This window comes from Babylonia areolata, chromosome 22 (assembly GCF_041734735.1).
Source record: "Babylonia areolata isolate BAREFJ2019XMU chromosome 22, ASM4173473v1, whole genome shotgun sequence".
Classification (NCBI taxonomy): domain Eukaryota; kingdom Metazoa; phylum Mollusca; class Gastropoda; order Neogastropoda; family Buccinidae; genus Babylonia; species Babylonia areolata.
The window spans coordinates 28,259,591-28,283,905 of record NC_134897.1 but is presented as its reverse complement, the minus strand read 5'-3'; the positions used below and the strand labels follow the sequence as shown (position 1 = coordinate 28,283,905).

The 24,315-nt window shown below is 40.9% G+C and overlaps 2 protein-coding genes across 3 annotated transcripts in view; one reads left to right on the top strand and one right to left on the bottom strand.

The window, feature by feature from the left end:
• Positions 1–10,006, bottom strand: part of LOC143297293 (FERM domain-containing protein 5-like) — a 114,839-nt gene extending 104,833 nt beyond the window's left edge. For both annotated transcript variants that reach the window (XM_076609564.1, XM_076609565.1), the window contains exon 1: positions 9,815–10,006. In XM_076609564.1, coding sequence (XP_076465679.1) covers positions 9,815–9,907 — 93 coding nt within the window. In that variant the 5' untranslated portion in view covers positions 9,908–10,006. The remainder of the gene's footprint in view (positions 1–9,814) is intronic.
• A 6,519-nt stretch (positions 10,007–16,525) lies between these two features.
• LOC143297007 (putative gluconokinase) lies at positions 16,526–23,100 on the top strand. The gene is made up of 5 exons (XM_076609127.1): positions 16,526–16,658; positions 17,913–17,943; positions 18,785–18,871; positions 21,032–21,075; positions 22,420–23,100. Exons 1-5 carry the CDS (start codon positions 16,618–16,620, stop codon positions 22,853–22,855), a joined length of 639 nt encoding a protein of 212 aa, XP_076465242.1. The 5' UTR covers positions 16,526–16,617; the 3' UTR covers positions 22,856–23,100.
• The last annotated feature ends 1,215 nt before the right edge of the window (positions 23,101–24,315 follow it).

The window sequence follows — 24,315 nt, the reverse complement described above, 5'->3', positions numbered from 1 at the left end:
TGGGCAGGCGGTGGTCCTCCATCCTGGACATGTGCCCTGCCCAACGTAGCTGGGTCTTTAGCAGCACTGCCTCGATGCTGATAGTCTTTGCCTGCTCCAGGACCTCGACATTTGTGCTGTCACCTCCGGGTCAACAATCAGGCGACCAATATCCTGAACCGCCTGCATGCAGGATTGGAACTGCGGCTTCCAGTGACATCTTCCACCTGCCGTTTTCGCCCCTTTCCCATCGCTACAGGGCTTGGAATAGTTGGTGGCGCGGACGTGGACGTGTCCTTCAAGCCTGCGCAATGGAATTTTTAGGTGGAGTGCAGTGTGCGCAGTACTGGCCCCACCCTTTACACCCGTGGTTCATCTGCCATAGCCTAGCAAGCTGGGACGGTGACAGTGAGGTCCTCAGGTCGTAGGTTTTATATCAGACTGTCCTTGTCCTAGCCTCTGGCTCAAAAACCTTCCTCGGAGGCACGGGGGCGCGGCTACTGAAAGTCGGGACATGGCCATGGACCCAGGGTCAATGCATGTCGAGACTGTCCTGCATTCCTTAGCACTTCATGGGTTTTACTTCAGACTTTTCCTTGTCTTAGATGGACTGCCTTCCCGGGCTGTCGAGCTCCATCTGCCCGCATGTGACAGGTAGCACAGGGTTACATGGTACCTGTGGCAGGTAGAGACCTGACCTGACTGAGAGATAACACAGTACTGTCCTGTGTACATACATCATTTGTCATTAGATAACACAGCACTGTCCTGTGTACACATATTGTTTGTCATTACAGACAATACAGCACTGTCCTGTGTACATACATCATTTGTCATTACAGACAATACAGCACTGTCCTCATCATTATCATATGAAACCTGTTATTCACTCTGAAATGTTGTAGGTTACTGTGGTATAATTTGTATTCCTTTCATAGGTTCTATATCCAAATGTCAAAACTTGAAAGAAAAAAGATTTTGATGTCTTTTATTTATTTATTTATTTTACATCATTTGAACAATTAAGAACGAGATGTTTTCCTATGAAAAAAAATATTGGAAGCATCATCTCTCTACTAACTAAGGCTGAGGAAACAGACTATACTCCAAATTGCCAGGCACACAATGCAATCTACCTTTTCTATTATTTTATTTGGTGCAGGTCTACAGGTGCCTTAAAGTTAATTGCATCCATTCATGATTATATCCATGCATACACACTATGCCTGTAATAGGTGTATGTTACACATGCAGATGATTCTGTATACATAGTGATCTATAATCACGAGTATGTTACACATGCAGATGATTCTGTATACATAGTGATCTATAATCACGAAGTATCCCATAACAATCCATGTAAGTGTCAAGTGGGTAAATCAATAAAATTCCAGTGTGCATGGAATCCACCTGCCAAAATCAAACAGTGCATTGCGAAAATCATATTATAATATAAAATCCTGAACCATAATCATAATAATGTAATCTTTTTGGGTCAAACTTCAAACAATAAAACTACAGCCCTTAAATTTTATCAATTACACTTGACAAGAGCACTGCACCCAGTAAACCCACAAGAAGATGACCAGACAATTCAAATTAAAAGCAAAAAAACCTTCAACGCAAAACCCCCAAACCACTTCAAGTTAAAAAAACAGTAATCTATCTTTAAAAAATTATATAATACAAATGAAATACCGAAAAACCATGACACCACAATGAAGTGCCTGCAAAATCGTCAGTCCTCTTGTCAGTGTAAGATCAGAATGATTTATGAAAATCAAACATGATCACATAAAGATTTGTGTTAATTCATACATGATCACTGAACATTATGCATAGGAGAAGACTGCAGTCCACTGTAGCAGATTATAATAATACACAGTGCACCACCACTCAATCCAGCCAGCAGGTTCAACTGGTGTAAGTGCTGACAATGACAGAAGTGTTTACTTGGCAAGACGTCCACAACACATGACACACGAGTGTGAGAAAAGTCCGCCCTGCTCACACATTAGTTATCTGACCCTGGTCAAAGAATTCAACAGTTCATAAGGAAAGTGATTTCCTGATTGTTTTTTTGTTTGTTTTGTTTTGCTTTGTTTTGTTTGTTTTTTCCACAAAATTTATAATCTATAAACCGTGTAATTTCTTTTCACAGATTATAAGTGATACAACATTTTCATACCAAAAATAACAGAAGGAAACTGATTCCTGATTCTACTAAGTACTATTTTCATTTTCTTTTTTAACAGATTACACACACACAAAAAAATCTACAAGTACTACATTCTCATGTTGCAAATAGCGGAAGGAATTTTTCCTAATTTTATACTGTTTTTCTTTTTCCTGTCTTTCTCTCATTTTTTTTTAAATTTATTTTTTCATTGGGTTAGAACAAAATGTTCAGTCAGTACTTACTAACTTAGGAATGCGAGTGCCTAATCTTTTCTTTTTTCTCTTCAATTTCTCTTTCACTGTTTCAGTGGGTTTTTTTTTTAAAGATTACAACATTGTCACTTATTTCAGGTCAAAGATATGTTCAGTACTTAGAAAAGTTATTCCCTAATTTTCTTTCTGTAAAAAAACCCAACAGGATCAGGATCAGGACTAATACACTGCAGAGACCTGTCTGGCCATTGTCACAATGGACTTTGGAGAGTGCAGGTTAAAAAACAACAACTTTGCATTGCAAAGTAAATAGTAGTTTTTAGTACAATATATGATATAGCTCTGTCAAGTACAGTAGCATTTCACTCCATAGTGAAGTTTGTCCTAAATACCAACAACAAAATAATTGTGAACAATGTGGGGCTGGTGGGTGTGAATGGGCATCAAATGGTTTCAGCTTCAGTATTATATCATCATTGTCCTCACACACACACACACACACACACACACACACATACATACAGTGACACATATACAAATATATCTTCTCTTCCACTGTCATCTATTTCTAGTCTTGCTTCGCTCATGATCTCCTCAAACTCAAAGTTAAATTCAGTTTCAAGGAATTATCTGAGAGTGCATATAATGTATACATATACATATATATATATATGTGTGTGTGTGTGTGTGTGTGTGTGTGTGTACATAAATCCAAAGGTTAAACCACATCTGCTTTGTCTATAAAAAAAATTATTATTATTTTTTTTTAAAGCAGACACCTGACCTTTGCTGGTCAAGGCCAGGCTTTGAGTGATTACCCTAGGTTTGTGTAAAAAAAATAAAAAAATAAAATAATGAAACAAATAAGTTTTAATAGATTAAAAAAAAAAAAAAAAAATCAGGTGAAGCATATATCTGCATGAGGCAAATGACAGTTACATAAAACAAGATCAAAGACAGGCCTTGCTCAGTGAAGAAGTGTGCACCCACTCACACAAGAACACCCAGACTTGTAAGCTTTCAAATGCAACACACACACACACACACACACACACACACACACACACACACAGAGAGAGAGTCAATGAGCGGATAACTAATTTCTAAAGAATGTGAAGCCAAATTTAAATTGTTAGTAACTATTATACTTTCAGTTTCAACGGAACAGTCTCCAGTAAGCAGAACTTTCCATTAACCAGAGCTCTCTGTTTCTATCTGAAAGCACTCTCTGCACATGAAAACAAAAATCAAGCCTCTTACTCTAAGTCTCCCTAACCAGTTTAGCCAACAAGATTCCATTCCCCTCCAGATGACAAATCCCCTTCCCCAAAACAAGGAAGCCATCCACGCCCACGCTTGTGACAACAAGTGAACAACTAGCTACTGAGCAAGGACATGATTTTTTTTTTCCCCCCGCCCACCAAGCTTGTCACATGGTGGTGTGTGGGTGTTGGGAGTGACACAAACAGCCCTGTCTTTAGTCAGGCCGGGTCTGGAAATGTCATTTGAACATAGTCACCTTCTATCATTTTAACAAGGGATCTTGTTTAGTTTTCATTTTGTTCTGTAGTGTCACTGGGTGCCTAGCCCTGGATGAAAATTATACCACGCAGCCCAAGCAAGCAGCCCCATCGCGGGGAAAGTTTTCCCATACAGAACTCTCAGGAACTAGAAGAAAGATGACTTCAAGTACCCATACATGTATGTAAGCCATTGCAAAATAGTGCAAAAATTCTAATTTCATTTTGTGAACATTTAAAATTTTTCAATACAAATTAATGTACATAATAATAAATAATAATCAATATCAATCATATTCTCTTTTTATCCACATTACTTGACCCCCTTCCTGTCCATCATTGCATGATACATCAATTGACTGACATGTGTATCATTGTACATGTGTCATAATAACTGATTTATATCAAAATTTTTCTTTACATTTAAAAATAAAAATTTTCTTAAGGATTATAGTGCTGAAATTAGTGTGGCCCCAATTTCTGTGCAAATCTCCCTTGTCACAAAGTTCATTCTGGAGCTCTGCCTCTTCTCATTTACCCTTTCACTCTTGGTTCCTCAATCACCCACTAATACTATGTTATAAATCGATATAGTCTATAGATCTCTACTGTTATATCCACTCCAGCCTTTTCCTCTCTCTCTCTTCTCATTGGCTGCAACACAAGCAGAATATAACTCCCTAGAAGGAGAGCCCAGTGCCAGAGAAAGGTCAAGGTGAGTGGCAGCACTGTGCATTTATAATGCATAGCCACACAGAGGTATTGAGCATAAATGCAGTCACACAGAGGTTGAGCATAATGCAGTCACACAGAGGTAGTCTGCACAATGCTGAGGTAGTGAGCATCATGCAGTCACGCAGAGGTAGTGTGCATAAAGCAGTCACACACAGGTAGTGTGCATAAAGCAGTCACACGGATGTAGTGTGCATAATGCAGTCACACAGAGGCACTGAGCATAATGCAGTCACACAGAGGTAGTGTGCATAATGCAGTCACACAGAGGTAGTGTGCATAAAGCAGTCACACAGATGTATTGAGCATAATGCAGTCACACAGAGGTAGTGTGCATAATGCAGTCACACAGCATCACAGGGGTGGAGACAGCAAGAGTAAAGAGGAAATGGGAGGTCTGGAGGGGCATGGGGGGGGGGGGGGGGGGGTGAGAATGGTGTGGCTGTCATGACTAATTGATTGTCCATCTGTTGTTCCCTTAGGGAGCTATTTCAAGGCAGTACAGGTCTCTCCCAGTGCTGTCCAATCAGGCCTCCTCTCTTTGCCACCCATGCATCCATCAAGCCCCCACAGCAGGCAGGTTGCTGCAGTCTTGTCCCTTCCCATTTCCATCATTTGTCTCTGATAATAATTATGTAATCAAACCACTGTCACACCTTCTGGCCTGTTGCTTGCTTGCATAATCTGTTGATTAACTGATTTTGAGTGATCAAAATCATTAACTATAGTTCTGCTTCTCAACTGCTTTGCAGTCAACAGCAACCCCCCACCACACCCCCATCATTATAAAATTTACATTACCACATGATTTATATTAGTACACACACAAAAAATCAAACATTTTTCTGTTTGTAATTAGTTTTATTACTTTTAATCTTATCAACATCAATAACTGAATAAGAAAAAAACAAACAAACAAACAAACAAAAAACACACTAAATAACCACACACACAAACAAAACAACAACCAAAAAACCCCAACAAACCAAAAAAACAACAACAGACTGTTGTCTTATTCAACTGGTATAAAAACTATAAAACTTAAACAAGGTTAAATATTCTTACCTTAAAACAATCATGAGATTAGCAATTTATACTTTGTGGAAAACTTCTGCATGCACTCATTATCTACATCTATTCTTTCTTTTTTTTTTAATTAAAAAACAAACAAAAAAACAAAACAAAAAATGAAACACTTTTTTTTTCAACTTTTCCTGCTTTTAAACAAGAGACGAAGTGGTCAATGGGAGTAAGATAAATTACTGAAACTGCCATCGTATGACATTAATATTATTCATTTTTAAGTCTTTATTAAAACTTTTACAAACTTTAATGTGACCCTTGTAAATGTAATGCAGTGGTTTTGGTAACATTAACATTACAATCACAATTTGAGAAGAAACTATTGTACAATACATTACAGGTCACCTTTTGATGGATTACCTCATGGTCATACTTTATGAACTTTAACTTGAAGGAATTATTAAGTCAGTAAGTGAGACGGTGAACATGAAATGACTAAAGGAGAAATCAGTGACCCCAGACACAGTACAAAGTTCTGCAAGGCAGTCACATTACAACAGTTCATTGTTTAGTTTCTTTGTACTCAGTCCTGCTTCTGTAATTTGAGTTACACATAACAGTTACACAGCATTAGCTGTACTTTAGCCACTTACAACCCGGCAATCATTAGCACTGCAAGCCCACCCACTGTGTCTTTCATCATTCACAAGTGGGACCACTGAGATCCATGTCACCATCACAACTAAGTACAACCATCCTGATTTATCATTCAGGTCTAGTCAACACACAACTGGGTCAGTGGGTCAAAAGTCTTGATATACATATATATTGTTTTAATAAATGCATGGAATTATTAGCAATGCAGCATTATTATTTTTAAGACAAAAACTGCCAGCCTGCAAACATGTGAAATTATCACGTAAAGTGGACCAGTTAAAAGCACTCTCAATTTCAATGCACACCCACTTGTAAACCCTTGTTGTTCCGCTGCTGTAAGTGTAAGTACTACAAATCTACTGTTATCTAGAATGTGAATAGGAGCCCTTGAGCCAAGAAAGCTGAAGAGTTATGCTGATAGTGACAGTACTTCAGTTATCTAAATCAAAATTAAAATCAAGTTTCAAATAAATCCCTTTTTATGCACTTGTAAAACCAGTCCTAAGTTAATTACCTTGCTCACAGCTGAGTTAATCATAACTTGATCAGGCTGATTAAATGTGCACATGGTGACCAATTAAACCTTGTGTCAATGGATCACTGCATAAATTACATAATTTAACCAATAACATCCAACCTTTATGGAGGGGGAAAAGCTGAAAAAAAAAGGTAAAACTGTACTTTTAAAGTAGTATAGAACTATCTAAAGAGCAAAAACACACACTGATCACAAAGTGACCCATTTAATATACAATTCATAAATGTTGGACACAAACTAGAGAAAAATGAAAAATGGAAAAAAACAACAAAAAACAAAAACAACAAAAAACCAACATAAAAGGGCAACAAACTTACAAAATCAAGACTCACAGATCACCATTTAACAAACACATCTTAAAAAAAAAAGGTACCCAAACAAATTTTCAACTCTAAATATCTATTAAAACTAAAACTAAAAACTAGGCTGTACACACACACACACACACACCTGTAGGTGCAACACCTCAGCTGGTGCATTCATCAACAGATTGAAGAATCCTGACCCTCTCCCTCCCCTGCCTGAACCCACTTAAATTTATATATAAAAAAAAAAAGTAATTCTCTAAAGGCACACACAGGTATACCCATTGATTAACTCCAAAGATAATCATTTACTGCCATATAATTGTCTTACAATATTTTCACACAAAAAAAGAAACCCTGCATTATCATTGACATGCAGTATTATTCTATATGGTCTAGACAGTTAAATCTTTAGTCCTGGATAACGGGGACAAATTAAAAAGTGTATACATGTACCAACTGATAACAGGTGGGATCACAGTGTAGCAAAAATCATAATGTAGCACACAAACACACAGTTGTGTAGCACACAAATACACACACACACACACACACACACTCACTGACAGTTACTTTTAAAAAAAATTTTTTGTTGTTGTTGTTGCTTTGTGATGAAACATCTGGCATGCAAGAGTATTAAATGGGCTTCATAAAACAAGCCAGTGAAAATGAACAGCAGAACACACAGAGTAAACAATGCACTCTCACATAGAGTGAGTCACCATTACACACACACACACACACACGCGTGCGTGCACGCGACATGCACTCAAAATTTAGAACAGCTGAACACTGCAAATGAACAGTAACCAATGCACACTCACAGTGTGACTCAAGTCAAAGTGAGATACATACTCACACTCATGTAACAGGACACACACACACAAATGCAAACAAACTATATAAACAGCTAAATTTACACACAAGAACAGTAAACAATGCACACACACACACACACACACACACACACACACACACAATGTGAGTGAGATGTGGCCACATACATCATATACAGACTAACACACACAATGACTCACAATCACAGTCTCTCTCTCTTCACTCTCTGTCTCACACACACACACACACACACACACACACATTTGCAACATGTGCACACAGACAATGCACACACACAGTACAAACACACAGAGTGACTCACATACTGTGTAAAAAAAAAAAAGATGTGCTATCACACACACTGTACACAATCACACAAGTCCACAAAACAACAACAACAACAACAAACCACAGCTCTAGACAAACATAAATTTCCTGCAGTCACACAGAAATTTTTATTCTATCTCTTCTTCAAACAAAACCCCAAAAGTTTATTTTTAAACAATACACCATCTGCTGGCCTGGGGGCCTTCAATGCATTGAATAATGACCTGATCATCTGTGGCAAGATGGACCATTTTGTCTCCCCATCCCCCACCGCCCCTGACAGCCAGTCGCCCCTGACAGCCAGTCGATATCAAGACTCAAAACATTCACAGCACAATGGTATGCCCCAAAGCAAAAATCTATCACTCCTCACTTTCTTACTTATCTGCTTGTCGATAACCATGAGCTCTCAAGTTGATATAAACAATATATATATATATATATATATATATATATATATACTGCATTAGATCATGAATGTGTATACAATTTAATGTCTTTGCTCATTATGACAATAACTGACAATAAGCTGCTTGATTTATAAACAAAGCATTGCAACAAAGCACACACAGACGTACACATCATACACACGTATATATAATACGTACATGTGTATACAGTATACACACAGAGCACTGCATATCTTCCAACTTGTACCTCTCTCCCCATTCTTACTTTCTTTTATTCACAGAAAGTATTATATATTGATTTATTGGTGAATCTGCAATGTTTGGTGGATGCCAGGGATACAGAATCCATAACTAACATCGCCTGATTTTCTGCATGAATTAGTAGAAATATAACACCGGAGAAGAGTTCATGATACATCTGAACTAGATCTGCACATCTGCAGACATTTGGGGGGTGCAGAAAATTCTCCACCAGTAAATTCACCACCCGTAAATTCACCAAGATACTGTGGGATTCACACACAAGACCTTCAGACTGAAATTAATCAATTCTCTCACCATGCAGTCTGCTATAAGGTGACAATAAAAAGACAGCTGTTTAACATCTCTCTAAGTTTTATTTTATTGTATTGTTTTGTTACTGGGGGTGGTGGTCAGACGTTAGCACACTTTGTCATAACAGAAGATGCTCTTCGTTTACTCTTCTACCCAAACCACAATGGACCCGCCCATCCCTGACTTTCTATCCTTTCCAAATTCTACCGACTCCCTGACTGACGCGAGCGTCTGTTAGGTGCATTGATACGGCCCTTGCATAAAAATACACCGACTGCTATCATTCGGCACAACTGAGGCGGCTGTCTCACTCGATATTCTCTCGTTCTTTTCAGTTTTCTTTCGGCAAACTGGAAAATCATCTAAGAATACGTTGGGTAGGTTCCTGTCAAATTTGTTTGTTTGAGCTGACAGCAAAACGAGCACTGTGCACTGAAGCAGATCGGGATAATGACGAATCGCTCTCCATGCAGTGATGCACAACAAACAACGAAACCCGAGCCTTCGTCGAGGGCCCCCGATCTTCTACTATTTTCTTACCTTAAATGTAAACTGCATCGGTTCATCGTCCAGGAACCGAACGCTGCAAGTATACTCCGATTGCAGATCGGTTTTACTCCGTTTTTTGAACATTTTGCCCCTCCAGGTGTTGACAGGCCGCACACAACTTTCACTGTCCACGGGAGATCGGGAAGCACTCAACACCAACACTGCACTGCCGCTTCGGTACAATCCGACTTGCCGGACCGAGACTTCTGCTGCGATCTCAAGATGGCGCTCTTGGATCATGTGACCAAGCGAAACCATAAATCATCGTCTGCTTTCACTACCTCCGTTTCGTAAACGCCAAAAAGAATTCCCACATTCCTTCCTTCCCTCCCCTTCTCGCACTTACAAGAAGATAGCAATCACTGACACTGGCCGCAATCACTGACACTATATATATACGAATCAGTAAGTCGGTCGAAGTAAAGATATTATCGTGTTGCTATTTTCTTTTTAAATCACCACCACCGCCACCGCCGGCCGGCGGCTCCAGTAATCATCATCATCGCCTCGATCTGCTGTGAAGTAAATTTTTGACTCACTTGTGTAAACAAAGTTCGGTGTTCGGTTGTCTCTGTGTGTGTGTGTGTGTGTGTGTGTGTGTGTGTGTGTGTGTGTGTGTGTGTGTGTGTGTGTGTGTGTGTGTGTGTCCGTGGTAAACTTTAACATTGACATTTTCTCTGCAAATACTTTGAGTCAGTTGCCGCGGCCGACACCAAATCAAGTTAGGCATAAAAATAGGAAAAATTCAGTTCTTTCCAGTCATCTTGTTTAAAACAATATTGCACCTCTGGGATGGGCACCAAAAAAAAAAAAGAAAGAAAAAAGAAGCCTAATTATATGCAAACTGCATTTACTGTTATGTTTATATTTTTTGTATTCTCTAAACTTGGCACTTTGATCTGATATTCTGACCCAACAACAAGAGCAGTCATTATTATTATTTTTTGTTCAAACAGGAACTTCTTTTGCTAAGCATGGAAGTTTTATTTATTTTGCAAACGTTTTGGTGCAGATACTAAAGGGAAATTACTCTGTAATAATGCTAGGGGACTTAATTTGCTTTAAACTTATCTTTCTCATCTTAAACATTACATTTTGAAATTATACTCAATACATAAAAAGCTTGGATTTTTTTAAAAGTGTATCACAAGTGAGTCTTGAAGGCCTTGCCTCTCTTAACCATGTACTACCTATGTCATTAGTGAGTACACCTATTACTGCTATTACTTCTTCAGCTGCAACCTCTGCTCTCTCTCTCTCTCCCCCTCTCCCCTCCCTCTCTCTGTCTCTCTGAGAATCCTCCCTCACCCTCCATCACCCATTCTGGTCTGTGGTGCGGTGTGTGTTGTGTGTGTTTCTAGTTTCTTTCATTTTCTTCATTTTTTCCCGAGTCAGTGCATTCCACCGGATTCAGTACTAACACGTACCATGCTTGTGCCTGTATGTGCAAGTGCGTGTGCGTCACAGTGTGCGGCGTGCGTGCGTGCGTGCGTGCGTGTGTGTGTGTGTGTGTGTGTGTGTGTGTGTGTGTGTGTGTGTGTGTGTGTGTGCGCGCATTGTTTACTGTTCTTGTGTGCCGGTGTGTGTGTGTGTGTGTGTGTGTGTGTGTGTGTGTGTGTGTGTGTGTGTTAGTGTTATTTTTTTTCTTTCATTTTTCTCAGTGTTTTAATTGTTTAATTTTCTCCCCGGCTCTGTTATGCCGGTGATTTCTACTAACACCATGCTTTATCTTTATTAGTATTGTGTAGTGTAGACCCTATTTAGGGTGGGGGACCGGATGTAAAAAAAAGCACACAAGCGCCGTTATCTATAATAAATAATTTTGTCTTGTCTTCTCTCTCTCTCTCTCTCTCTCTCTCTCTCTCTCTCTCTCTCTCTCTCTCTCTCTCTCTCTCTCTCTCTCTCTCTCTCTCTCTCTCTCTGTGATTACTTAAGTATCAAGCAAGTAAAAAAACTGAGAAACAAAGATAATTATTAATGACCCGAAATGAGTATATTAATCATTGACAAGGTATGTTTGTGTAATCATGATATATCTATTCATTTCTTTGTGTGTGATCACATATCTATTTATTCATTTATTCATTTACTTGGTATCTACTCATTTGTCTATCTACTATTGTTTTACTAATTTACACTCAGGCTTACTCTTCAGCCAGTCTACATATTTGTCTACGGTCTGCAAGTGATTTTTCACTTGAACCAATTTTTCCGCAGATTTTGAGCCGGGAAGAAAAAAAAAGAAGAGTGATTTGATTCATCACCGTAACAAATTACATAATCTTGATTCCCAACCATTGTAGGTTATTATTTTCATAATTTTGTTCATTTTTCTTCCATCGTGTTTTATTTCCTGAGATAGCTTAATTTATATATATATATATATATATATATATATATATATATATATATATATATATATATTTTTTTTTTTTTTTTTTTTTTTTTTTTAAATTTTTATAGATTCTTTAAAGTTCCCTTTCAGCAGTGAGATGGGAAAAGCTGTGGCCCATATAGACGTAAGTAAACAATGTTACGGTGACAATAAACATAAGTCAATACAACCTTTTGCAAACTGACGACTTTTAGTCACTGATAAACATGCAAACTTTCATACACAACGTCGGATGCAGACTATGGGGTAGACTATATATGCAGTAGATAGACATAGATAGAGATAGAGTAGATAGATAGATAGAGTGTAGGGTAGACTATTTTAGAAGATAGATAGGTAGATAGATATGCGACGAAGCGCCGGTTTGAAAGGCATTATCGATGGAGACATAAAAGGGTTGCTCTGTGTGAAACAGCTGTCTATGCACAGTGCCTTTGTTGGCACAAGCTGTTTGCGTGGAGACGGGTTGTCGAGGGCTCTAGATCGATACGTAAGTCAGTTAAAAGAGATAGTGTACATTCCTTGAATTTTTTCTCTGTTTGAGTATCTCACTTTTCTCGAGTCCTTTTATATATATAACTTAAACGGACGAAATTATGCATACCCGCACTGACTCGCACCGGCAAATACACAGCACACACACACGGACGCCGGGACGCGCGCGCGCACACTGCACCCCCCCCCCCCCCCCACACACACACACACACGCACGCACGCACGCACTGGCACGCATACAATAGAACTCTGAGTCACACACTCACACACACACACAGACGGACACACACACACACACACACACACAGAGGCACACACACACACACACACACACACACACACACACAGAGGCACCCCCTCCCCACCCCCCCACCCCACCCCCCACCCCAACCCACACTTGGTATCATTCTACGAGCTCCCGGGCCCATCGCGCACGCATACGAAGCAATATCCACTCATATTCGCTTCGACTGGTATGATCAATGACACACTACACACACACACACACACACACACACACACACACACACACACACACACACACACACACTGACACACACACACACACACACACACACACACACACACACACACACATGCGGCCTGTCAGATACAACACACATAATAAGTACAAATCTTTACCGGCGAACTACAACAATATAACGTTGTTGTCGGATCTACACGTAACCAAGACGAGGTTCTTTGCCAAGACAAGGTGTGTTGATTCCAGAGAACCCCGTAGGGTTGCGTGGAAATGTTACATATTCCATGTAACTGATGCAGATTATCACGTCATGAAACACATTCAGCATTGTGCTCGCAATCAGATAAAATGGCCATTCCGACTCATGATAGATTAATAGATTTGTTGATGTATTTGGAGGTAAACAACAGCAACACTGAACAACGACAACAAATACAATAGCTATGCATCAGCAACTTCCAAAAGAGTCAGCATTGTTTACTTCAGTGCATGCAAGAATAGAAATGGCATTTGTCCCAATCGAAAACAAGACGACTGAATTCACAAAAAGCATTGTAAATACGTCGACTAAAACATTCGCACTTTGTCAGTCCAAGAAAATACATACTGCATTTATAACAGGGAAAAAAATTCAAACGGGTCAACAAACACGGTTTGTTTCTACTCAAGAATGCTGACTGGAATTTTAAAATCGTTGTTTGCTTGTTTGTTTGTTTGTTTGTTTGTTGTTTTTGTTGTTGTGTGTTGAATTTGTTTTTTTCCTGTTTTGTTTTTGTTTTGTTTTTTCAGGGAGGGAGGGAGACTGAGGAGGGGAGCGGGGCAGGAAGACGGACTCGGAGAAACAGAGGCAGAGAGACTGAGGAAAAACAAAAAGGAAAGGAGAGAGCGACAGAGAGAGTCGATGAGAGAGACAAAAACAATGAGAGAAAAATGGAGAAAGAGAGAGAGAGAGAGAGAGAGAGAGAGAGAGAGAGAGAGAGAGAGAGACAGACAGACAGACAGACAGACAGACAGAGAATAATCAGACACTCGGATACACTGCAAGACAAACTGTTGCAGCTAACCTGAAAATCACGGCATACCGTCAACAGGTTCTCCCTTCTTTCTTGTCTCTCTCTCTCTCCCCTATTCTCTCTCCCCTGTCTCTGTCTCTTTTTGTGTGCGAGCGCACTTGTGCCAGTGTGTGTGTGTGTGTGTGTGTGTGTGTGTGTGTGTTCAATTTTCCAAACCCAATAAAACCTCAAGCGCACGTGCACGACTGTATTCCAAACACGCGGCGTGTGTGTGAGAACGAGGGGGTGGGGAGGCAGAGAGTTCGCGGAGGGTACCGTGGCAGTTATCACAGATTGCTCAGCACTGCTGGATTAATCGATGTCTGTTTCAGTCTGTCTGTCTGTCTGTCTCTCTCACCCCCTATATCCCCTCTGTTGAGTCTCCAATAAGTCGCGTTTTTATTTATTTATTCATTTTTATCACCTCATCTTACAAGGGTAGGGGTGTTAGACGGTGATGTTCCCATTGACCCAGACCTACGCTGGCGCACCGTGCTCGCTCGCGCGCTCTGTCATGCGTGACAAGCTGGTGTTATGTCGTCATTCATCAAACTGAGCAACTGGTAGGAAGTGCAATCAGATTTTGAAACATTCAGTAGCACGCAACAGAATGTAAAAACTACCAGATTTGTGTTTTGTTTTGTTTTGCTTTGTTTTGTGTTATGAGCCGGTTTTGAAGGCCGGTCGACAATCACGTTCTGGCTGCTCTTGTGTGTGTGTGTGTGTGTGTGTGTGTGTGTGTGTGTTTAACTCACTCAGTACGGCCAGTCCTCTCTTCTTCTCTACACATACCCCTCGGATGTCCAGTGGGTGTCTCAATGACCCAACCTTTAGCTTCCGTCGTCAGAATTGTGGCATTCTTTGTCAACATTCACGCCTTCAGTATAAGACCCTTCCGCTTGCAATATTTTGATGATGGTAATTGGGGTGAAACGCTGTTAACGTCGTCTCTTTCGCCGTTCGTATGGAAAGAGTTAATTTAAATCTTTTTAGAGGGGTGTGGGGGTGAGGGTGGGGGGCGTGGGGGGGGTGGGGGTGTGGTGGTGGTGGTGGGGGGTGGTGGTGTCTTTTTGACCAGTGGCTTTGTGCAAAAAGTTGACAGTGTAGGAAAACACTGCTGAGTAGTAGTTGGCAACGCCAGACTGATTATAAACATGAGTAAAAAAAATTAAAAAAAAAAAAAGGAAGAAAAAGAAGAAGACGACGGAAAAAAAGGAAACACACACACACACACACAAACACACACACACAACCGACGGCTACGCGGTACCGTATCAAAGAAAAAAACGAAACATCTGGATTTGAAGGATAAAGAAGTCCACTGAGGAGCTGTTTGTATCCGTGTGGTTCAGTGTACATCAGTGGTCTGTCTCTGTCTGTCTGTCAGTCTCTCTCAATGTGTGTCAGTGTGTGTGTCAGTGTATGTGTGTGTGTGTGTGTGTGTGTGTGTGTGTGTGTGTGTGTGTGTGCCAGTGTGTGTGTGTGTGTGTATGTGCCGGCCACTACTGAGTGTGCGTTCACTGAGTTGGCCGGCCGTGCGCACTGACGACGGTGTGAGTGCATTTGTGAATTGTGTCGCCGGCCGGTGCCGGTGTGTATGATGTAACTCTCTGTGTGTGTGTGTGTGTGTGAGTCAGTGCCGGCCGTGTGTCTGTGTCTGTGTCAGGTACGACTGAAACGGCCGTGTATCGGTACAGCGCGGTGCGCATTTGCCCCTCGGCCTTCCCGCCAGGTCGAGCGAAATATCAGCAACAGAGAACGTGGGTCTTCGGTCTCTGGAAAAGGACATCGACAGGCTACAGTAAGCCTGATCACCGAGTGATGTCAGCCAAGCGGATTGCTGCACCGATTGACCTCAGTTGCCTGTCTTGAGGCTGAGAGCCGGAGATATATTACGTGAAATATTTCAGCAGCCTTTTTAAAATCATTTTTTGCAAGTTTCACAGATTATGTAAGCAGCCTGACAGTTCAGTAGTACACCGTCTCTCGCTTTATATTACGCCTTCATGTTTCTTCGATGCTGTTTGTGTCTTCAAGGTGGTTTGAGGTTCAGTTTGTGTACGTGTCAAGTTATGTTTTGGAACAGGGTACAAAAACGTGATTGCCTCTCTGTGTGTATATGTGTGTGCCGGTGTGCACGTGCAATCGAACGTGCTTGCTGGCTTGCTGTGGAAATTTAACCCACCGAACTATCGCTCACTCACAGTCACACACACAGCATGAACTTGCGCCAGGGGTGAAAGGTCTTTGGGTCAAGGTTATATCTCTTCACTGATATCAGACGACATCAGGCTGCCAGGTTGCGCAGTTCAGAACTTTTCAACTTCACAGAATCTACTTTACGAAAAAGCAACAAAACACCAAGGAAATGGTTATCGTTATTTTGATGGGCGTTTGTGGGTGTGGAAAGTAAGTATTGATGCATGTTTTTGACGTGAAAATATTTCCCAGTAACTCTCTGAGACAGCGGGTTCGTAATTGCACGTTCTAATCTCCCTTTGTTTTTGCTGACCTTTGTGTTGTATCGTAATGGCGATACAGCGTTTTGGTGTGTTGCTTCGAAAACCGCAACGGTTAAAAGTGTTTTTCGACCCTGAGAGAAGACTATTATTGCATGTTCGTGAGTCACCGATTCATTTTCAGCAAGTCAGGTGCCGCAGTGAGAAAGATCAGGCTGTTTTAGAGTCCTATGATGCGCATAATACTCTGACCCCACGACGGAAGTTGGCTACACATGTCACATGTTTGCTGTGTTGACAGATCTGCACGTAAACGAACCACACACATTCGCGCACGGATCACACACACACACACACACACAAACACACACACACACACACGTGCACTGGCAGTGCAGTGCGCGGCGCGCGCACACACTCACGCACGCACGCACACGCATTGAAACACATATAGCGGGAAATCATGTGCCGCGGCGTGCGAGCGAAATCCTGCGGAGGGGAGTGATGAGAGGAGTTGTGATTTGGTGGGTCGTGAGAGACTGGAAGTAAATTAGCTTTGTTTTATTTTAGTACTAGTTGTTATTATTATCATTACTATCATTATAACACTGTTTTGCTGCCTGCTGACTTTGGGAAATCTAGTACGGAGGATTGAGGGTGATGAACATATCAGTCAGTTTAATTTACGCACGCAGTATGCACAGAACACACACATACACGCGGGCCACACACACATACACACACACACACAGAGACACTGACACACACACACACGCACACACACACAGAGGATACAGTACACACACACAGACATACACACACATCACTCACACACACACACTACACACACACACACACACACACACACACACACACACCGGCACACACACACACACACACACACACACACACACACACACACACACACTGACATCCATTCTCTTTCATCCCAAGTTCTTTCTCTTACCTCCCCCCCCACCCCCATCACCCGCAACTTCGCACATATGCGCAGAAGCCGTTAGTTTCGGCATTCGCTTTTATACGCATACTGCTTAGTGTGTATACATGTGTGTACAATAATATAGACCACAGGTGTATGCATACACGAATGTACATACGAACGTGTGTGTGTGTGTGTGTGTGTGTGTGTGTGTGTGTGTGTGTGTGTGTGTGTGTGTGTGTTGTTGTTGTTGTTTTCCCGCAGAACAACTGTCGGCGAGGCCCTGGCAGAAAAAGTGAGTGAAGGAATTCAATTTTCTCTCTCTCTCTCTCTGGCTCTCTCTCTTCTCTCTGTCTCTCTCTCGCTCACACACACACACACACGCACACACGCACACACACACACACACACACACACACACACAGAGTGGTCATGAGTAAATGTGTGAAGTTCAGCCCGCCTATGAATGCAGAAGAAGGTGGTGGAGACAGCGGAGGAGGAAGAGCCTGTACGGAGATTAGAAGGAAAATGTCCCCGGAAACGGAGTATGGCTGCCTATACATGGGGTAAAAACGGTCTTACACGTAAAAGCCCACTCGTGTACATACGAGTGAACGTGGGAGTTGCAGCCCACGAACGAAGAAGAAGAAGAAGGAAAATAACGATAGTGAGAAGAAGAAGAAGGTCGTGTAGAAAACAGATGGGAAGAAGAAGGAGAAGAAGAAGAAGACAAAAAAAAAAAAAAAAAAAAAAAAAAAAAAAAGAAGGAAGAAGAAGAGGAAGATGGAAGGAAGAAAGAAGAGAGACGGAGGAAGAAAGAAGAACAGAAGAAGAAGAAGCGGCAAAAACAGCGACAGTGGAAGTAGTTTTGTTGTTTTACTGACATGTTGCTAGACACCACAAAGCGATAACTTTTTTTTTCTTCTACCACGGCTCTTGTGGAGTAGGGCAATGCACCGCACGACAGATAGACCACAATACCTGTATATGATCTTTGATCGAACGTTTTGTCTTGTGTGTGTGTGTGTGTGTGTGTGTGTGTGTGTGTGTGTAACAGTCCATATTTTGACTGATCATTTATGCGCACAAGGAACTTGAATTCTTCTGTCTTTTCCCACCCTTGTCTCTGTCCACAGTTGGGGTGGCCATTTCGCGATGCTGACGAGTTCCACTCTGTGGCGAACAAACGGAAGATGTCCCTCTCAGTCCCCTTGACCGATGAGGTCTGTGACTGGGGTTCCATTGTCCGCTTTGGTCACTGTTACCATTCTTTTGTCTGTACTTCTTTCCTGCTGTATTCTTTCTTTCTGTTTTTTTTTTTTTTTTTTTTCTGAATGTGTTTCTTTCTTTCCGTGTTTCTCCTTGTCGTGTTCTTTCTTTCTGTGTTTCTTTGTACTGTATTTCTTTCTTTCTGTGTTTCTTCTTACTGTATTTCTTTCTTTCTGTGTTTCTTCTTACTGTATTTCTTTCTTTCTTTCTGTGTTTCTCTCTTATTGTATTTCTTTCTTTCTGTGTTTCTTCTTACTGTATTTCTTTCTTTCTTTCTGTGTTTCTCTCTTATTGTATTTCTTTCTTCCTGTGTTTCTCTCTTATTGTACTTCTTTCTTTCTTTCTGTGTTTCTCTCTTATTGTATTTCTTTCTTTCTGTGTTTCTTCTTACTGTATTTCTTTCTTTCTTTCTTTCTGTGTTTCTTTGTACTGTATTTCTTTCTTTCTGTGTTTCTTCTTACTGTATTTCTTTCTTTCTTTCTTTCTGTGTTTCTTCTTACTGTATTTTTTTCTTTCTGTGTTTCTTCTTACTGTCTTTCTTTCTTTCTGTGTTTCTTCTTACTGTATTTCTTTCTTTCTGTGTTTCTTCTTACTGTATTTCTTTCTTTCTTTCTGTGTTTCTTTGTACTGTATTTCTTTCTTTCTTTCTGTGTTTCTTTGTACTGTATTTCTTTCTTTCTTTCTGTGTTTCTTCTTACTGTATTTCTTTCTGTCTGTGTTTCTTCTTACTGTATTTCTTTCTTTCTGTGTTTCTTCTTACTGTATTTCTTTCTTTCTTTCTGTGTTTCTTTGTACTGTATTTCTTTCTGTCTGTGTTTCTTCTTACTGTATTTCTTTCTTTTTGTGTTTCTCTCTTATTGTATTTCTTTCTTTCTTTCTGTGTTTCTTCTTACTGTATTTCTTTCTTTCTTTCTGTGTTTCTTCTTACTGTATTTCTTTCTTTCTGTGTTTCTCTCTTACTGTATTTCTTTCTTTCTGTCTGTGTTTCTTCTTACTGTATTTCTTTCTTTCTGTGTTTCTTCTTACTGTATTTCTTTCTTTCTTTCTGTGTTTCTTCTTACTGTATTTCTTTCTTTCTGTGTTTCTCTCTTATTGTATTTCTTTCTTTCTGTGTTTCTTCTTACTGTATTTCTTTCTTTCTGTGTTTCTTCTTACTGTATTTTTTTCTTTCTGTGTTTCTTTGTACTGTATTTCTTTCTTTTTGTGTTTCTCTCTTATTGTATTTCTTTCTTTCTTTCTGTGTTTCTACTTACTGTATTTCTTTCTTTCTGTGTTTCTCTCTTATTGCATTTCTTTCTTCTGTGTTTCTCCTTGTTGTGTTCTTTCTTTCTGATTTCTTGCTTTCCGTGTTTTCCTTGTTGTGTTCTTTCTTGACGACATTAACAAATTCAACTTGAACAGAGAGGGATGTTTTTAGTGCTTAGGTTTTATTAACATTTGACGTGTATGTTTTAGTGCTGGGCAGCAAAGAACAAAGTGCACCTCTTTTTCTTGGGCCTCATGGCATAAAGGACAAACTAAATTGTTTACACAAAAACTTCTGTATCTAAAGCGATGCACTGTCAATTCTGATATACCTAGTCTAAATCTCGTCGTTACACGTTTCAATGCCTGTCTATATTTAGCAACAGATAAGGCTTCCAACTAGGCATATTACAGAATGTTCTATACATATCAAATCTGTTACTAGCACACATGTGACTATACTACGTTTGCCATCTACAATCAGTAATCCTTTGGCGAAAAGCAGAAAAAAAGCCATTCACACTACCAACACCCTGTTTCATCCAAACAAAGCCAAATCCATATTCGAACCAAGACGACCCTTCGTTACCCAGTTATTCTTTCCCTTTCTGTCTGAATCATGTAATATTTTATTGGCTTTATACGGTATTCTATTATCCCCCGTTTGCAACGGTTTAAGCCAATATCGAATACAATTCACAGCAGAGTTTACATATATTGGATAGCGATTTGTTTCGCCATAGACTACATCATTCGATGTTCGCATATCAACGAGAGAGAGAGAGAGAGAGAGAGAGAGAGAGAGAGAGAGAGAGAGTTCGGTATCTATTTCACTGTGTTGTTGCGACCTTGTCTTCTGTGTTGAACAGGACAGATTTCCGTGGCTGAAGTCCATCAACGACTACATCAACAGGTGATTTCCATACACGTGAATGCTCTCTCTCTCTCTCTCTCACACACACACACCCTCTCTCTCTCTCTCTCTCTCTCGAACAGGTTTCGAACTGTACGGGTTGTGACGTGCTTTTGTGTGTGTGTGTGTGTGTGTGTGTGTGTGTGTGTGTGTTGATCTGGATTAGGAAAGGTGTACTTGGGATCAGCCGGGAGAGCTTAGGTTAAGTATTAACATGGCTTTCTCTCTCTCTCTCCGTGTGTGTGTGTGTGTGTGTGTGTGTGTGTGTGACAGAGACTGTGTCTGCCAGAGAGTCCTCCTCTGTGTGTCTACCTCTCTCTGTCAACGTTTTCTCTTTATGTCAACTCCTGTTTGTCAACTTTATCTCTGTGTCTGTCTCTCTGTCAAATCTTTCTTTCCATTTCTCTCTGTCAACTCTCTCTCTCTCTCCACTTTCCCTCTCTCATTCTCTGTCTGCCAACTCATGTCTTTCTCCCTTTCTTTCTCTCTCTGTGGAGAGGTGGATGTGAAAAAAAGAAGAAGAAAAAAAAAAAAAAAAAAAAGAAGAAAAAAAAACCGTTGTTTTTACTCCGCTTCTCTTGTGAAATAAGAATTCGTTTCGTTTCGGTGTGTTTCGTCCCCTCCCCCTCTCTCCCTCTCTCTCTCTCTCTCTTTCTCTCTCGTGCCTGATTTTTCCCTCATATGTCATTAGAGCTCTACAGCTAATGAAATTCAACACTTCAGTGTTCAGTGTTAAGTTCTGTGTTCAATGTTAGTGCTCTCTCTCTCTCTGTTTTAGTTTTGTGTTCAATGTTAGTGCTCTCTCTCTCTCTCTTTAGTTCTGTGTTCAGTGTTCAGTGCTCTCTCTCCCTCTCTCAACCTCTCTCTCTCTCCCCCTCTCTCTCTTCAGTTCTGTGTTCAATGATCAATGTTCAGTGCTCTCTCTCTCTCTGTGTCACTGTCTCAGTCTTTCTATCTCTTCAGTTCTGTGTTCAGTGTTAAATGTTCAGTGCTCTCTCTCTCACTTTCTCTCTCTCTCTCTCTCTCTCTCTCTCTCTTCAGTTCTGTGTTCAGTGATCAATGTTCAGTGCTCTCTCTCTCTCTCTGTCTCTGTCTCAGTCTTTCTCTCTATCTCTTCAGTTCTGTGTTCAGTGTTAAATGTTCAGTTCTCTCTCTCTCTCTCACTTTCTCTCTCTCTCTCTCTCTCTCTCTATTTCTCTTTCTCTGTCTTCAGTTCTGTGTTCAATGTTCATATGTTTAGTGTTCTCTCTCTGTGTCTCTGTCTCTGTCTCTCTCACTCTACCTACATCCCCGACCCAACCCCAACACACACACACATTCTTTCTGCTTTGATTATTCTCCCAGCATTCAAGGGACGGACCAGTCAGCCATCCTGACGTGCTCAGCCCTGAAGCGCCGCTACAGAGACATCCTACGTTCTCACAGCGGCGCCAGCACTGGCAGCAGCAGCAGCAGCCACGCCGCCTCCAGCAGCCCCCACACTCCCCCCACAACACACCCTCACACCACTTCATCGCCGTCTTCATCATCATCGCCGTCTTCATCATCATCGCCGATGACACTGTTCGTTCTTCTGAAGGGGTCGCGGGCCACCCTGGAGGCTCGCCTTCAGGCTCGCATGGGTCACTTCATGCCCCCTGACCTCCTGACCTCGCAGCTGGCGACCTTGGAGGAGCCCGAGGCGGACGAGAACTGCCTGAGCGTGGACATCGACGCCAGCGTTGGGGAGATTGTGGACGCCATCATCGGCAGACTGGAAAACAACGGGAGTCTGAACTAAAAATAAAACGCGGGATTTTTGAATGCCATAGACGCTAGCATGTGGAGGAGATTGTAGACGCTCTTTTTTTTTTTTTTTTTTTTTTTTTTGACGGACTGGAAATCAACGAAGTCAGAAAACGGAGTTTGGATGCCAAAACTGATAGGGGACATAGACACAAGCGTGTGGGGGTTTGTAGACGCTTTTTTTTGGTTGTTGTTGACAGACTGGAAGTCAACGAAGTCTGAAAACGGGAGTTTGGATGCCAAAACTGATAGGGGACATAGACGCAAGCGTGTGGGGGAGTTTGTAGACGCTTTTTTTTTCTTTGACAGACTGAAACATAATGTAGTCTGAAAATGGAATTTGGATGCCTAAACGGAGGGGGGCATAGACGCTAGATTGTAGACGTATTTCTTTTTGTTTTTTGTTGACAGACTGGAACACAGCGAAGTCTGAAAACGGAGTTTGGTTGCCTAAACTTCGGGGACATACATGCTAGCATGTAGGGGAGATTGTAGACGCTATTTTTATTTTTACTTTTTATTATTATTATTTTTTTTTTACATAGACTGAAACACTACGAAGTCTGAAAATGGCCTTTGGATGCCTAAACGGTTGGGGATATAGGAACTAACGTGTGGGAGATTGTAGACGCTGTTTATTTTTCTTTGACAGTCTGGAATACAACAGAGTCTGAAAATGGAGTTTGGATGCCTAAACGGTGGGAGACATAAACACTAGAGTGTTTGGGAGATTGCAGACGCAATTTTTGTTGAGAGACTGAAACACTACAAAGTCTGAAAATGGCCTTCAGATGCCTAAACGGTTGGGGATATAGGAGCTAACGTGTGGGAGATTGTAGATGCTGTTTTTTTTTTCTTTGACAGTCTGAAACACAACGGAGTCTGAAAATGGAGTTTGGATGCCAAAACGGTTGGGGATATAGGAGCTAACGTGTCTGAACATGGAATTTGGATACCTAAGCAGTGGGGGCCATAGACGCCAGCGTGTGTGGGAGATTATAGACGCTTTTTTTTGTTTTTTTTTGACAGACTAGAACACAACGAAGTCTGAAAATGGAGTTTGGATGCCTTAACGTTGGGGACATAAACTCTAGCGTGTTGGGGGAGATTCTAGACACTATCAACAACCATCTACCTGAAGATTTAGTCATCAGCCCCATCCATATGTAACACACAGCTTCTGTTCATGTGTGTGTGTGTGTGTGTGTGTGTGTGTGGGGGGGTGCGTGTATGTGTGTGTGTATGTGCATGTGTGAGTATGCACAAGTTTTTATATTGATATGCACTTGTATGTATCCTAATTTCTACTGTATTTGTGTTTGTGTATGATTTTTGATTTATGTTCGTATCTTGTTATGTACTATCCCCCCCTCCCCTCCCCTCCAGTATTACTTGTGATCCCGGTACACTTGGTAATAAAGACATATTCTAATATATTCTATTTTAATTAATTTT